Genomic DNA, 16664 nt, shown 5'->3' with positions numbered 1-16664 from the left:
CCTGTGAGTGCACGTGTCACTCCTCGAGACGATTTAATGTAAATCAAGTTGTATTATTTTTTTCTCTTGATATGAAGGTGAGAGGAACTCGCGTTGCATCTACCTATTTTTTAAAATTATTTTTCTTGTAAAACACTGACCCAACAATTCAGAGAATCGCTATATTGCCAGTGATTTGGGACGTATAGGTACACCGTACTTGCATCATTTGTATGTAACACAAGCAATTTTACAGAGTCTGCGTATTTTCGGTAACGACATCACGTACATTCTCGTGATAAATGCACCCTCGAGTTTACACCAACAGACGCAGGAATTTGTGCAGCGATAAGTACAGTAATTCCTGTCGTTGAAATACGTTAATTGTGGTAAAAAATGCGGGTCACACTAATTCATGAAACACGTATGTGTGGACGTTCTATGCCTATAATGTATATATGTATATACTGTTAAGGGTTTGTATAACTTTGAACCTTTTGCGAGGCCAAAACCACACCGAAATCTATTATCTGGCCAGCCCTACCCGCAATTTGTCCTAAATTGCGTCTGGATTATATGGCCCGCTAAAAATAGGATTACAACGAGAGCTAGCCTAGGGCGTATATGTAATACAGCGACGAACATGTGATTTGCTTGTGTTTCACATTCACCCCGGCAAAGTGTAGAGAAGAGGTCGAGAGAGAGAGAGAGAGAGAGAGAGAGAGAGAGATGGCAGTAGGTGGGAGAGGGACGCTCGCCGCGTTCAACTTTGTTTAAGCCCAACAGTAATGAGACAAGATTGGATCAATTTAATGATAGCAGTAAAAGTTGTCGGGGCGAACCCTTCTTCCTTTCATCAAAACTCAAATCACTCACTATCCGCACGTGAATTTTTCTCGTGATTTTTCTCGTGATTTTTCTATACCCGTTTTCCCAACCCTGTTTTACTAGGGGGTGAAGTTCCGATATAGAAATTCATTTCGTTATTACAAGGATTTTGTTCAGAGCCTTACGTCTCGCATATTATTTATTTTCGGATAATTGTGGCGTCAACCTTGCAAACTAATTGAAACTCGAGATCTGCGCGTCAGGATGGGTCAGGGATAAATCCCGCTCGACATGGCTTAAAGTGCTTTGTAGAATCGTGTTGGCCGTTACACCGTCTAAACCACCCCTCTTTCGATGTGCGGAACAGATTCGCGAAGTAATTAATTCAGCGTCGAAAATAGTTCGCTACCGGTGCCACTAAATTATGTACTGTGTATACATATATCAACGTTTGTTATGGCCGCATGTATACATGTAAGTGTCGGTTTAATAGCTCGATACGGCATTTAGTCCGTACCACTCCTCTCTTTCCAGTTTTTATCTCTCCGGCATAAGCTCACGAAACCGTGTTGAAATTACCCTTAATCATGCATAGACGTTATATATGTCTAGGCAGTTCGTCGCGTTATTATTATCGTCCAGTAGCATTTTCTTAGTCACGGATGTATGTACACGTATAGCTACGTGGGTAGGTGGACATGAAGATCTGTATCTATGTCGAAATAAACGTGTGTATTATAATTTGGTTCGCAAGGCACGCGGCCTAATTGCACCTACTCCGAGAACTTGTTTCTCGTCCTGTTATTAAAATTAGATTAGTGTAAAACTTGTGAATCATGAGACGATGATCGAGCATGTGCCGAACGATTAAACTCTTTCCCATACAGCGTTACGAGTGTTGTAATCGGTCGATAGCCAATTCCCATGCGAAAGTAGTCGAACAAGGATTTCATTCGAATCGTTCTACCGCAGGTGCGACGAATGTATTCGAGTAATATAAATTGTGAAAACTTTACTTAGGACATGCCATTTCACACAGTTCACTGTAAAATATACACTAGAATGTTGTACCTATGAATAGTGATATTTGATTTCGAAATTGAGCATCACTGCCAGCAGCCCCTCGCATTGGCTGGTGTCGCGTGACGTAATCAAAGATTATCAAATATCACAAAACATTACATGTATGCCATTGTAATTATAGTATATTTTATAAAATGAAACTCATTGTCAGAATTTTTGCCGTCTTATCAAACGTTTTTACCAGTGTAAGACTAGACCCAGTTTCGAAGCGTATATGTCCACATCGCTAAAAATTGTCATTTATTTATTCTAGATTTGATATATCACGTATGTATCAGTCGATCACGTAAATAAGAAATTTTATGTATAGCTTATGGTGATTGAACTAGAACGCGAAGAAATATAGTTTATTTACGTAGGAGACAAATTCTGTGTAAACTTTAACGTTCTCTCTGTATTTTGGAGCGGCAAAGATCAGTGGTGAGATGCGTACAGATCCAAATTTGCAATAAAAGTCTTGTTCACATTCAGGGTGAATGGCGTAATTTGTGTGAAGAAATATAACTCTGCAAATTGTCTCGCGGTCCGAACAAAACAACTTGCAGCCAATTTTCTCCTTTGAATACAATATAATTTTGTGGATTAAGGTACGTCAACAATTTTCAGACTACATAGAGCGGTTCCTTTGAACTTCTGAAGAGAGCTCATCAACATTTTGCAAAACAAGCAAATAAATTTCGCAAAGGCTGTCTTATTATTTGGAGCTGACCTGATCCTGGGGCTTGTAACTTGCTCCGAATTACTCGATATAACCCTTTCGGTCACACATTTTTCATCTCAATATTTTAGCCTGAATTTTATTACTCGGGAGTTCTTGGAATTCGATAGTTTCTATATCCAAGATGGCGGATTTAAATTCGAAAAAACGATAAAAATTCGATAATTCTGATCGAAACTTGTTACTTGGGGGTTTTTGAGGTTATACGCAGTAACAAAGGTCATTTCAAGTTGTGTATCAACCTTAATGAGGCTAGAAGATGAAAATTTTTGATGTAGGATGCTGAGCATGCCACTGCGACCGAAAGGGATAAAGTATAATATGTTGTGCAAATATTGATGAAAAATCTTTAAGAATGGAGTGAAAAGTAGCAGCTGGTTTGAAAAGCCCGCGGTGTATTAAAATCAATTTGAAAGTGCGTCCGACTGCCGCCTATCGGTGCGCGGCTGCCGTTTCGTGTTTGGGATCTCGAGACCCTCTCGACTCTCTTAGTCTCTCGTAATCGGGGCCGCGCGCTAGCGACCGTATTATCGCCTGGCATAGTGTGCACCACACGTACCGTCGGTGCGACGAGTGTGTTTGGTTGTGTAAATGCGTGTGTTAGGTGAATCCGGAATCGTCTGCTCCGTTGCTCTCGAGAGGAGAAGACGGTCGGCTGGAGAGGAAGCGAGAAGTTAGTTAGCCCGACGTCGAGCCAGTGATTGGCCAGAGATGTGCCGTCGATGTTTTGCCAAAACGCTGAGGGTGTCGCGTCAATTATCGCGTTGACGTTCCGCTGCATCGGTTCGGTCGTGCGGTGGCCGTGCAGTTTGACGACGTAAAAAGTGATCGTTACCCAGCGAAAGAGAGAGAGAGAGAGAGAGTGAGAGAGAGAGAGAGAGAGAGAGTGAGCGAGGCAGCGGTCGGGAGAAGGGTGAGGAAGACGGAGCGAAAAGGAGAGAGGAGGGAGAGCAGTGCCGCCAGGCTTTTCTCCGTGTTTCGCCTGGAGTATCAGCATCGGGCTTCCGTGTTTCCCGCGACGGGTAGCAGACGACGTGATTGAAACGATGCTGACAGGAGCTGCCGCGGAGTAACAACAGGGCCGAAGGAGGGGGGGCAAAGAAGCGAAAGAAGCGGAAGAAAAGGCCGAGGGTGGAAAAGAAAAGCGGGCCGCTTTTGCATGTTTTGATTTTTTTCGAGTCGGGGAAACGGCTCGTCCGTACACTGACAGCTACCGTCGCACTTACGATGGCAGGCACAAAGTCCGTCGCTAACGTCGTTCAGATAAAACCGGTCGAGGTATCGCAGCAGCTCCAAGACGGCGAGAAATTCGTCAAATGGGACGAGGTGAGATTGTTGCTCGCGGGCTTCCTCCTGTTTTTGTGTTTTTTCAACCCTCCTCCGCCCATCGTCCCTTTGTTCGCCGCAAGTGCGATGATTGTCAACACGCGAAAAATTCTACTCATGTCAGTGACTGCTTATCAATGAGTTTCGTCCGATCCTGGACCTGACTGATTTTTGCCGACCAACGTATGCAGATTTTCGTAAAAAATTTAGGGAGATTAATGACGATCCAGTCACTCGATTCGCAATTATGTAATTGCTCTAAAATGATAGCTTCTTCACAATCTTCTTCGATGTTGACAATGGAATAAAATTTTCTTCGTAAAATATTGTACAATAAAGATAAACTTATTATAGGCTAAACTGATAAGAATACTAGGAAATTTTTATATTGCTCAATGGCAAAGACCAAAATATTAGTAAGGAATAGCGGTACTTGATGGATTTTGAAATATTTGATCGAGCATCAGAAAAAATTCTTATTCTGACTTACCATCGATATCTAATTTCATTTGTAATTTGATATAGATATACATGCTTGAACAACTGTCCTTCTACCAGTGATAATAAAATGCTAAAAATAAAAATTTCTCTGATATATTGTTTTCAACTTTATTCGTGTTATGATTTTCAAATTGTTTGTTGTTTCACGGGTCACGAAAAGTCAATAGAGTCCAAGAGTTTTATTTCAGTATGGCATAAATTTGGAATTTCATATTATTTGTTTTCATTCCTTTTTAACTGGAGAAACCGGGAAGTTGAAGAAATTTTGCAAGTAGAACTTGGAATAGCAATTCTGTTTCTGGACACATTCATGTGGGTTGGTTGTCCTCAGGGAATTTGCAACCTTCATTTCATTGTGCAATTCGATTTAAAAATAACCATTTTTCATTCTATGTGACAATATGATTTAGCAAACAGCATGTGACAAATGATGTAAGAATTTTTGCATACCTAGAAATGTTAAATAATTTCTTCTCACTTTTAAACTTCAGACATGAAAATATTGTGATTATTAAATACAGACAAGAGAGACAAGAGAGATAATTTGTTGGGGGAGGAAATAACTCAAGATTCGAGTAATGCAATAATTTTTATTTTTCGCGAATTAATTTAAATTAATTTGTGTGATTCAATGCAATTTAAAAAATTTTAAATTGGTCTTTTTAATTCAGACAAATTTTTCTAATTTAACTTAATTCACTTCAATTTATGGATTTCAATTTTTTTTCTCGATAATTCTCAATAATTCAATCTAATACAAGTGATTTTTTAAATATTTCAATCCAAGCTTTTTTATTTCTTGTTTATTCGACTTAATTTAGAAAATTTAACACCATTTTTTTACTTGAATTCTATTCTATTTGTTCTCTATAAATAGATAATTCTGGTACGAATCCAAACTAATTTAAATCAACTTTATTTAATTTCTTATAATTCAGTTATTTCTCAGTTAATTCTCATGGTTTCAGTTACTTTTTGACAATTCAGTTTATCCTCATTCAATTAGTATTTTGTGTTAACTCAATTGATTCTCTTTAATTCAGGTGAATTGTAATTAATTCAAAAATATATTGACAAATCGTATCAGTGAGTTATTAAACTCGAGAATTTGACCAAGAATTTGAAAAGTCCAGGTTGGTAATTAAAAAACTTCACTTGCATCTAGTAATGCAGACAAAAGTCTTTATATGTGTATCTGATGTCACATATTACTTCAATGTAGCATTAATTAGTTATTTGAAGTTTGTTCCACTTGGTATTATTAGTACTAAAAAAAAAAAAAAAAAATGCAGACAACTAATCTCAGTTAACGACATCGAATGAAAATTTATATAGCTAAAGTATTTTGTTACTACGTTTGTTAGTTGAATTGTTGATTCAGTTATATATAATTGAATTGTTTATTCCACTTCAGGTGCACAGTTTACCGCAACTTTTTAAACCCGTTATATATTCTCTGCTATAATCCAAATATAAAACAGACTTAACTCTCATAGAAGATTGCATCATGAAACAGCCAGTGCTGTCCATTTCCATCATAAATAGATCAATTCTAAGAATGTGTTAAGGATTCATTGAATGTTAACTCTTGTCTGTTGTGCGGTCCTGATTTATTGAATCACAATTCTTAGTACCCAAACATTATCATAGCTTTGATTCTGTTCAATATCAATACCAGGAACTCAAGCTAAACCGAACGTGTCTTGTGAAGAAATTACTGTAATTAGAATATTGGTAACATCTCATTCAAGTTCGGCTTTGATATATCTCAACTCTTTTGTTGGCACCTTTGCTTTCATTAGCAAAGAAAAAGTCTGTGTACCCATTACGTACATCTTGTAGCTGCCATTGAGATAAGGGTATTTTTTTTTATGTATGGATTGAGGAGAGGAACTGCTATGTGATTTATGTTTATAAAGCTGTGACGATTCATTGAATTCACTGGCAACCATCAAAGCTACCGCAACAGGTTCAAAGATTCTCCAGTTATTGTGGGTGTTTCGAATGTATTATGAACCGTTCTACTTTATCCTCCTCTTCCAATCTGCGGCACTGACAAATCTTTGCTTGGCTAAGCTCTCGACATATTGTATTACAAATTCTGTCATAGTAGGGAATGATTAACAGGTGTCATTAATTCAGATTTTGATTCAAGCTTGCTGGTCTACGCACAGAGTAACTTTTTTGATCAGTCGATTCTGATTTCACAGCAGAGAACTAAAAGATTGGTCATTTATAAAAAATATTTATCAAAGTAATACTGCTGCAGATATAACTACGCATTATTTTAATCGTCCAAATTGTTTTTGGATTTTCTCACAGGACTCAGGAGTTGGGACACCAGTCACGTTGCGGGTAGATAAATTCGGTTTTTATCTTCATTGGGTAGATCAGAACAATGAAATGGATATGCTGGATATTTCCACAATACGAGATACACGCACTGGAAAATACGCCAAAATCCCAAAAGTAAGACTACGGTAGACTCGCATGTATCATAAAATATATCGTATCGCTCATCGCTGATGAATAATTTTTTCATTTTTACGTAAATTTGCGCCAATCCATTAGTGTTGTTGATTATGCAAATTATTTACATCCACAGTTAGTCTGCATTCTTGATTACCAGAATTGTAAAAATAGAATCCTCTGTACAGCAATCATTGGTAAATACTGCTACTAAAAATTCAAATCACCCCAAGTTCAGAACGATATTACAAGAATTTTTTTCTGCACGTCTAATTGATTGCAAATTAGTATTTTGGCATGACCTCATATAGCATAATTACACACGTTATGTAAGCCCATTTTCACGTCTGCTGTATACGTTAAAATCATAAATTTAAGGATCTACAAGTTTATACAAACTGTCTTGTTGATCAGGTTTATAACCCGTGTCTATATTTACCCAACAAAACGTTTTCTGTAAGATAAACGATGCCATGTACATTTTCTAAATAATATCGAAACATCTTGCAGTTACGACTGTCCGGTATTTCGATACTAACAACGACCACGCTCATCAATATAGTACAATTACTGTTGGCTAATATAGAAATAGAAAGTTACCTGCCTTAAGCTCCATTATAGTTACTCATAGATGGTTTTTTTCCCCCCTGTTACCTGACACACCTTCTCTTTCACCCTCTTGTTGTGTGCAAAGTAATTTATTAACAAAACAAATAACGTTCTCTGTCAACAGTTTTCTCCCTCCAGCCAAAGAATCAATAAATGCGTTGAGGGAAAACTTTTCTATTGCAGATCTTTGCTATCTAATTCAGAAACTGAAGACAATTGAAAAGTTTATGCTAACAAAGTGGCTGCAGAACGCTTCTATAATATCTACCACTGTATTTGTTACAGTTCTGAATGCTACGGTTACTATCGTTTTGCTTACGCGTAGAATGGTGTTCAGTGTATATGGATTTCGGTTTTCATTATTTTCTTATTATCTCATCAGCTAACAATGGAGTTTGGTCCGGGTGGGATTCGATTGTCAACTATTATCTGATCGATGAAATATTTCTTTACACAGGATCCGAAATTGAAATCCCTGGTAACAATGGGCTCTCAAGATTCTCTCGAGGAGAAGACTGTAACGGTATGTTACGGCTCTGACTTTGTCAACGTGACGTTTATCAATTTTTGCACAACACGAGCTGAAATCGCACGACATTGGACGGATCAGCTGTTGAAAGTTGCTTACAACTTGACGCAACTTAACACGAGCTCAATAATGTTCTTACAAAAAGCGCACACTAAGCTTTCCTTAACAGCCGACAAGTCTGGAAAGGTTGCAATTAAAAAGTGAGTAACTTAATTTGAATCTAACTACATCATTTTTTTTTTTGCTCCAGAATCGCAAACTACATTTAAGGTAGCAAATTCTTTTCTTTGACATGGGAAGCTATGGAGAAACCTTTTGTCGATTGCTCAAAACCAGTAACATGAGATACAAACTGTATTTGGCAAACAAAATCTTAAGTGATTTATATGCTTTCAGTGTGATAAGAATGTTCGCGCAAAATAAAGAAGACCGCAAACGTGTTGAAAAAGCACTTGATATTTCCGGCATGCCTTCTGGCAAGGTAAGCCCGTTTATTATCCATGAGCAAAAAATGCAGTCTTGTACGTAAGTCATTTGACATTTTTATCTGCCTCCTCCATTTTCAGTACCTCAAATCCAAATTCTTTGTATCCTTGACATTAGGTGGATAGTCATTAAATTAATAAAAGGATCATTTGTATGTTAATGCTGACATTTGATGTTGATTGCTTAGCATTGAATTTTGGTCGACACAGCATTTTCTTTTGAAGTAGCTTCGGCATTTCCCCAACCTTTCCATTGATGATCATTGGCATGGCTGTGTTCTAAGAACAGTAGACTATGAATTATTTGAGTAATGAAGCCATTCTGTGTTTGTTACTGGTCATTATTTTCGATCGATGATCTGTCAAACAAAATTAGACACCCGTGAACGTTATTATTTAAAGTTCTGGAAAATGGTTTGTTTTCTCCTTTATCATTTGTAGTAATATTCGGCATACTATTCCAGCTACCACAGTTTTCGTTGGCGTTCAGCCAAGGCTTTGATTTCTCAATGCAGCATTTCATTTTTTACTTTAAGTGTTTTTAAACGGCCTTGGTTATCCACTAAATTTAATCTGACACCTTAATGTCTTTTCTACGACAAGTTTTCGACGAACGTAGCATCGGTGTGTAATAATGTATGCCATAGCACATCTTAGCATGATACAAAGGCCTGATGCCGTTGGTTAGAAATTGGTCTAGAAATTTGAAGAATAAGCAATTATTACAATACCGCTGCTTTAGAAATATGTAAAACAGTGCTTTGAAAACAGGAATTGTTTTGATGTCTGTGCAATAACATTTGTTTACCCAAGTAAACAGTAAATCATATTCGCTGGATCTTTTTACTGGCTGTTGGCCAGTAACAGAAAAGGAAGTTATAAATCTTGTTCATCTTCATTCAAGTGTCGGAAGCGTGTTAAAAATGCCAGGTACTAAAAAAAGTGTAAAAGTTTCAGTAGGTGAATTGAGTTTATAGGCAGAAGTTCATCTTGTACAGAAAGTTGATATATAACAGACTGAAGAAATGATTTTTAAACTTAAATTAAACATAGTTTGAAACATTAATACTAACTTTGATTTAATTTTGTTTCAGAATGATGCAATATCTTTGCAGAAATTTCAGTTTGAAGACTTCTTCAATTTTTATAAATCCCTCACTCAGCGTACCGAGGTAGAAAAGGTGTTTGATGAAATAGTGGGCAATGCGAAGCGCAGACTAATGTCAGCTGCACAGCTTGTAGAATTTCTGAACAAAACTCAGAGGGATCCACGATTGAATGAGATTTTATATCCGTATGCAAATACGGCGCGCGCAAAGGACATTATCAACGAATATGAACCGAACAAGTACAACGCGGGAAGAGGATACCTCAGTTTTGACGGTTTTCTCAGGTACTTAATGAGCGAGGATAATCCCATTATGGCTGTATCAAAATTTGATCTTTCCGACGACATGGATCAGCCGCTATCTCACTACTTCATCAATTCAAGTCACAACACTTACCTCACAGGTGAACCGCTGCAGTTCCATGTATATTATTTTTTCCCTGTCGTCTCCTTTTCGTTTTCCCAATAAAAATGTTGATGTGCTTTGAATTTTTCACAGGACACCAAATAACTGGCAAAAGTTCAGTTGAAATATATCGGCAATGTTTGTTGGCTGGATGTCGTTGCGTGGAGTTGGATTTCTGGAACGGCAGATTTGATGAACCCATGATTGTTCACGGGTAAAGTTTTTCTCTACATTATTATAATGCCATTTCAACTGTCGGTGTATCTTAATGATAATTGATAATAATTGAAATGTATTCTTATTCGCAGATACACATTTGTGCCTGAAATATATGCACGGGACGTGATAGAGGCGATAGCTGAGAGTGCCTTCAAGACTTCAGAATATCCGGTCGTCCTCAGTTTTGAAAACCATTGCAATCCAAGACAGCAAGCAAAAATAGCACAGTATTGCAGAGAGTATTTTGGTGAGATGCTGCTCGACGCTCCTCTTGAATCTCACAAGGTGTGCCAAAGTTCTCTGTACTCAGTGGATACGTTTATTACAGAACTTTATTAGTATGAAGCTCATATTTATCGATTGTAGTTAGAACCCGGACAAGAACTTCCACCGCCATCATCGTTGAAGCGAAAAATAATAATAAAGAATAAAAAGAAGCATCATCATCACCATCATCACAAGAAACATCACAAGAAGCAACAAGCACAGTCTCAGGATTCCGGCGAGGGTTCACAGGAAGCCGATGACAATGGACTGGTGAACATCGGAGCTGAGGGTGAGAGTGGACCACCGCCTGATATAATACCGCAAAACGAAGTCGTAGATGGAGTTGTCATCGGAGCCGCTCCAACCGAGCAGCAAATTGGAAATGGAGACATTCCTCGCGCTCCTTTGCTACAGCAGAGGCAGGGAAGCAAGGACAGTACGCAGGATGACGATGGTTGGTAATGCTTGAGAGATTGTTGAGTAGGAGAAGATCGCTAAATAACGAATTGTTCATTGAAACGGTGTGGTTATTAAATTGTTTACAGACGAAGACGAAGAGTCCACCACTGACGAAGAAGAGTCGAATGTTGAAGATATGAAACTGAGAATCGGTGACAAAATCCCTGTACCTGACAAGGTAGCGACAGCTGCTACTGCAAAGGAAACAGAGGCGGGTGCCGAAATATCGGCTCTTGTCAACTACGTGCAACCCGTGCATTTTAGCAGTTTTGAAAATGCTGAGAGTAAGTTGAGAATCTCGTTTACAGTGAAAACGACCTGTGGCTATTTTGTAATAACGTAACAATGTGTTTGCAGAGAAAAATCGCATGTACGAAATGTCTTCGTTTGACGAGAAACAAGCAACGACGCTGTTGAAGGAGAGGCCATTGGAGTTTGTAAATTACAACAAACACCAGCTTTCCAGGGTTTATCCCGCAGGGACCAGATTCGATTCCAGCAATTTTATGCCTCAAGTGTTTTGGAATGCCGGCTGCCAGCTGGTCGCACTGAATTATCAGACTCTAGGCAAGTTAGCGTCAATGATCATGACAATACTTTACTTACCAATATCCTTTGATTTATAAGTCTATCAATTTCTATTCCTAACAATTTTACTGTAAGGTAAATCTATTATTGAAAATTTTTGAATTTCTTTTAAAAACAGATCTTGCCATGCAACTCAACTTGGGGATTTTCGAGTACAACCATCGTTGCGGATACCTTCTTAAACCAGAATTTATGAGGCGAAAGGATCGGCGATTGGATCCCTTTGCTGAGTCAACTGTCGACGGTATAATAGCCGGAACTGTACACATACACGTGATTTCGGCACAATTTTTAACAGACAAGAGAGTCGGCACTTACGTTGAAGTCGATATGTACGGGCTGCCAGCAGACACCGTGAGAAAGAAGTTTAGGACTAAAATCGTCCCGAATAACGGAATAAACCCGGTTTACGATGACCCGCCATTCATTTTCAAAAAGGTAGTGAGGCAACCGAAGTAAAATGATATGTTCGAAGAAATTTGTTCTATACTATCAAATGCGCAAGTGTATTATTGATTTTATCCACTTCTTCACTGCTAGGTTGTTTTGCCAGAACTCGCATCTCTGCGAATAGCTGCTTACGAGGACTCAGGTCGACTGATCGGACATAGAGTTCTTCCAGTCGTTGGTTTGTGTCCCGGGTATAGACATGTCGCTTTGAGAACCGAATGCGGCCAACCACTGCCTTTGGCTAGCCTGTTTCTGCACGTAATCGTCAAGGATTACGTACCCGACGGACTTTGCGACTTTGCCGAAGCGTTAGCCAACCCGATTAAATACCAAAGTGAATTAGAGAAAAGGACTAATCAGCTGTCTGTCTTCACAGATGACGTCGATGAACTCACGGAAGGGGATTTAGAAGTGAGCTTTTAACAAATTATCTGTACATTATTTCAGCCTGGCTATGTGATCGGTAGAATTGTGGTGAAAATAACCCTGCGTTGCAAACCTTTAATCCCTTAAACTGACAATTCTATGCCATTGATTTGAGATTCTGTGTGAATAATGAATAATACACACCATTCAATATTCCCAATAATCCACTAACCTTCCCTGACCGTTTTAGGATAAGGATAAGTTTGGCACAGGGGCAAGTTCCTCAAAATCAACAGTAAGTCGAATTTCCTTATGTTTAGGGTTACTATTATTAGATTTATATTCATACAGTTCTCACCAGAATGCGATTTTCCAGGATGAGTTGTCAAAGGCAAAACGCTTGCAGTCAATCAGCGAATCAACTGGATCGTTGCCGTTGTCTGGCAGTCCGCATGGCAGGCCGTCCATAGTGGGGATCCTCAATTCTCCCGAAAACCAAGAACAAGACGAGAGCCCAAATGCTTCCACATTACAACCAGCGGAAAGTTCTGCGACGAAAAGTCCTGTGAATACAAGTACTGGTGAGTATTCTTACCACGTATGTACATAGATTTGAAGTCAGCTATCTTTTAAATAGCAAGCCAATTGCTATTTCTATTTAAATTTGTTTTATTATTCATTTCCACTTTACGTCGATTATTACAGTGAACGATGAGATAGTGGCCGACTCGTTTGAAAAGTTAATGGAGAACAAACTGATTAAGGATAAAAAAATGGAGTTGGATAAAAAGTTGGAGTCGTTGAGGAAAAAACACGAGAAGGTAAAACCTAATTATATTATTTACTAACCGAAACGATATGTTTGGCGTGTTTTTTTGGTGTTGGAAAGTATGTGAATAAATAAGCTTCTAAGAAAAGAATTTTGAAGTAGATGAATGAAATCTTGAATGTTGACCTTTTTCAGGAAAAGATGAGAATACAGTCGCAGAAAGGATCACTGGACGGTGAAAAGCACAGATCTAAATTTTATGTGAGCCAGATGCTGGTAAAGCGACTTTCGAGTAAAAACATGTAACTATCCTTACTAATTGCACTGATCTGAGCTTATCGCAACAGTTTCAATCCGACGTCAGCAGTGGGGCTCACCAGACTAATTCGATTCCACAGATTCTCAAGCGAAGTTGGACTTAGCACTCAACTGCTGGCCGAAACCTCTGAATGTTCCGAGGCAGAGCAACGCGACGGAGTGGAAGGAATTCCGCGAGGATTGCCTAGAAGTCAGAGCGAGAGACTGTTAGCAGTGTGCAAAGAGCATGTGCTGCAGGAGCGGGAACTTCAAGAGAAATATCACGACAGTTTGTTTGCAACGCTTGAAAAAATAATGAAAGTTTCACAGTCAAATCAGTTGAAATTGTTAAAAGAAAATCGTCAAAGAGAGAGAGAAGAGGCATTGAAAAAACTCCAGGCTACTAGGCAGGATCAGGTACACAAAAAATATTTTTCACTCATTTCGATCATGTATCTCACACTACTTGCATATATTACCAACGTACTATTCCGACAGGTCAAACAACTCGCCAAGCTTCACAGAGATAAGGGTGAGTTGGACAGAGTTAAGCGTGAGCTGGCTAAGTCTACGGTTGAGAGAGGTGTCAACGAGTGTACTAAACTGAAAGAAATTTATGAGAAGAAACGAGTTGAACTCGAAAGACAGCATGAAGAGGTCAGACAGAGGCTAGAAGAAGAAAAAGCGAAGGTACAGTGAATGTCAAGTAAAAATTAGCTAGAATTTTGTACTTGATCGGAATTTCCCAGAAAATTAATCGTTCTCAATTATGTTCGTAAGATTGTTAAGGCTATGTTAGAAACAAAATAGATTGAAAGCTATATAATTATTCCTTGAAATGTGTGACATAAATTGCCATATTTAAAGGTTTGTAAATATTTGACGTCGTATTGTGTATCGTGATGTGGAATTCAACACAAACGGTTTTTCAGGTAAAAGCAGCTCTGCAGGCGGAGTATAACAATCGTTACAGCAAGTTTGAAATTGCCGAATTTACGTTGTCTCCATCCGGCGGTAGCAGCATCCCAGAGTCTTTGAGTGGAAACACTAACTAATACCTCAAGTTGGGTCTGCGAGAATAATACGTAGGCCTTGAAACTTACTTGCTGTGTTTAGACTGTCCATCAGACACTATCCGACTCTGGTGTTTTCTGTGTTTTCGGGGACCTCGATAGGCGCGCTGTCCAAAATGTAAGTCTTCGTGTTTCAATTAATTACTTTTAAGATAGAAAAAAAAAAAAAAAAACACTTACTGCATCGAGTTGTGGTAAAACCGAAGAGCTAATTATTAGATATTGTTTAGTTTTCTTGAGAGATGTTGAGACAAGCGAAAGAAGTGGACAACTCCTGTGTTAATCGAGAGGCTCTCCTTTTCAAATCGCAACTAGGTACCTTACAGAATCTCTATATTTATCTCTTTCTCTTTACCGCCATTTTCCACACTTATTAGTATATTTTTATTGTTCTACGCACAGCTATGCCGATAATTTCGAAGAAGCATGATATTTTATGTATATGTACATACCATGCATTATTATAGTATGCTATCTTTAATTGACACTGATTTGATTGATTGAAGTCTGCGAATTGTTTTCAAACAAAGCGAGCTTCGTCACAGCGATGTTTTCTGACAGAAGGAAACTTTAATTTGGTCAAGCAAAAAAATGGGTTGGTAATTCACACGTAATAACTATCCTCTTCAACTATCGAGTGTGACCCAGGAGCTCAGCAAACAGACTATTGAGAAGTAAAGATATGAAATCTAATTCTAAATAACTGTAACCTTTTTCAAAATATCGATTCACTTTGTTGTTATATGAATAAGATGTTACTCAGAAAACAATTCTAACCATATTATACTTATAGGGAGAAAAACAAGAAAGATGTAAATGAAAACAACAACAAAAAACAAGAACAAAACAAAAGTTAAAAAAAAAAAAAAAAAAAAAAATGCAAAATAGAAATATCAATTCATTTATAATTTATAAAATCAAATCTTGTAAGATCTGAGATGTATAAATATTTATGTGAATCTCTTTGGCCTATAAGAAGCGTAAGGCATGTGCGATTATAATATAACACATTTAACATATTTTTGACTGAAAGTAATCAACGTAAAAACATTTCTCAAGAACCTGCTTCAGAAGCGCTGGGACTGATTGATGAAAACGTAATGGAGTTTCAATACACTTGTACATCTTGGCTGTTTGCCGAACAGTATCGCAAAGTTGCTATGATTGTAAATCAGGTATCTAATTTTTGTATTTCACGATTTATTCGAAGACAAAGCCAATGCATTCCTGCTTGTTTAGTAAATATTGTTTATTTTGTGTGTACATTGTTGGAGAAAAACGTACGACATTGAAAATTTGGAAGTATGTGTAATTCCACTTTCAAGCTAGAGCCTATTTTTTAATTGATTTCTTAATCTGACTTGCGCAGTCAATGCAGTCAGTACAACATGCAATTAAACTGGGCCTGCATTGGCTGTTTCAATGAAATGAATAACGTTGTGTAAAATATAAGTTAGATTAAAGTATAATATTAATATATTTTATATATCCTATTGAAAGCAGGAAAAAAAAAAGAAATCTCAAGGCAACGTTTTATTTACTTATCGATGTTGAATATTAGGCGACGAAGTTGACCACCGGCTGTTCCCAGCACTTCTGACGTTCACCAGGATCTGTGTGAGATTCATCAAAGAATGAACTTTGGTCGAATCACCTCTTTGAGGAAGACAATCAAAAATGTTACAGAGTAAACTAAACTGTAACATTTTCCTTGTTGTTTCTAATCATATGATATACTTAAAATAAGCTAATCTTATTAACTCTAAGGTAAAGATTTAAGGTGTGTAAACTTTCTTGTAAAGTGTGTTATTTATTTGTGTCTAAATTATCATATTGTTCCGAGTATAAGTCAAGGTTTTTTGCCGTTGACAGCACGCACCAAAATTGTCCTCGTCTTGTACGCGGGTAACTAAGGAAAACACCCTGAAATACTGTCTTAGAATTGGGGATCGGCTTGTACGCGGAACAATGTGGTATTATTGCTGACATTAGTATCGGACGTACGGTCATCATTATAGGGCATGTTCACTGATTATTGTGGCAGCATAGTTTTTACGGCAGTGGGATTCGAGGTCTGAATATTATTTGGCGTTAAGATATCAAAGTTGGTTAAACGATGTCTTGTTGCATCGAAT

The 16664-nt window shown here is 37.9% G+C and overlaps 1 protein-coding gene across 1 annotated transcript; it reads left to right on the top strand.

Annotated features, from left to right (window-relative positions):
* The first annotated feature begins 3136 nt into the window (after positions 1-3136).
* On the top strand, positions 3137-14751 carry Plc21C (Phospholipase C at 21C). Its single transcript, XM_046619061.2, has 19 exons — positions 3137-3934; positions 6758-6904; positions 7971-8242; positions 8439-8523; positions 9622-10039; positions 10135-10255; positions 10350-10545; positions 10627-10981; positions 11073-11270; positions 11344-11553; positions 11693-12012; positions 12115-12435; positions 12641-12685; positions 12767-12971; positions 13096-13211; positions 13355-13461; positions 13558-13873; positions 13955-14146; positions 14389-14751. Exons 1-19 carry the CDS (start codon positions 3836-3838, stop codon positions 14509-14511), a joined length of 3846 nt encoding a protein of 1281 aa, XP_046475017.1. The 5' UTR covers positions 3137-3835; the 3' UTR covers positions 14512-14751.
* The last annotated feature ends 1913 nt before the right edge of the window (positions 14752-16664 follow it).

This window comes from Neodiprion pinetum, chromosome 3, assembly GCF_021155775.2.
Source record: "Neodiprion pinetum isolate iyNeoPine1 chromosome 3, iyNeoPine1.2, whole genome shotgun sequence".
Taxonomy (NCBI): domain Eukaryota; kingdom Metazoa; phylum Arthropoda; class Insecta; order Hymenoptera; family Diprionidae; genus Neodiprion; species Neodiprion pinetum.
Note: the sequence above shows the minus strand (reverse complement) of the source record. Positions and strands in the feature narration are given on the sequence as shown.

Coding starts and splice junctions, on each gene's coding strand:
- Plc21C (XM_046619061.2), top strand. CDS start 3,836: ATGGCAGGCACAAAGTCCGTCGCTAACGTCGTTCAGATAAAACCGGTC. Junction 11,271..11,343: donor CAGTTTTGAAAATGCTGAGA/GTAAGTTGAGAA, acceptor ATGTGTTTGCAG/AGAAAAATCGCATGTACGAA. Junction 12,972..13,095: donor TCCTGTGAATACAAGTACTG/GTGAGTATTCTT, acceptor CGATTATTACAG/TGAACGATGAGATAGTGGCC.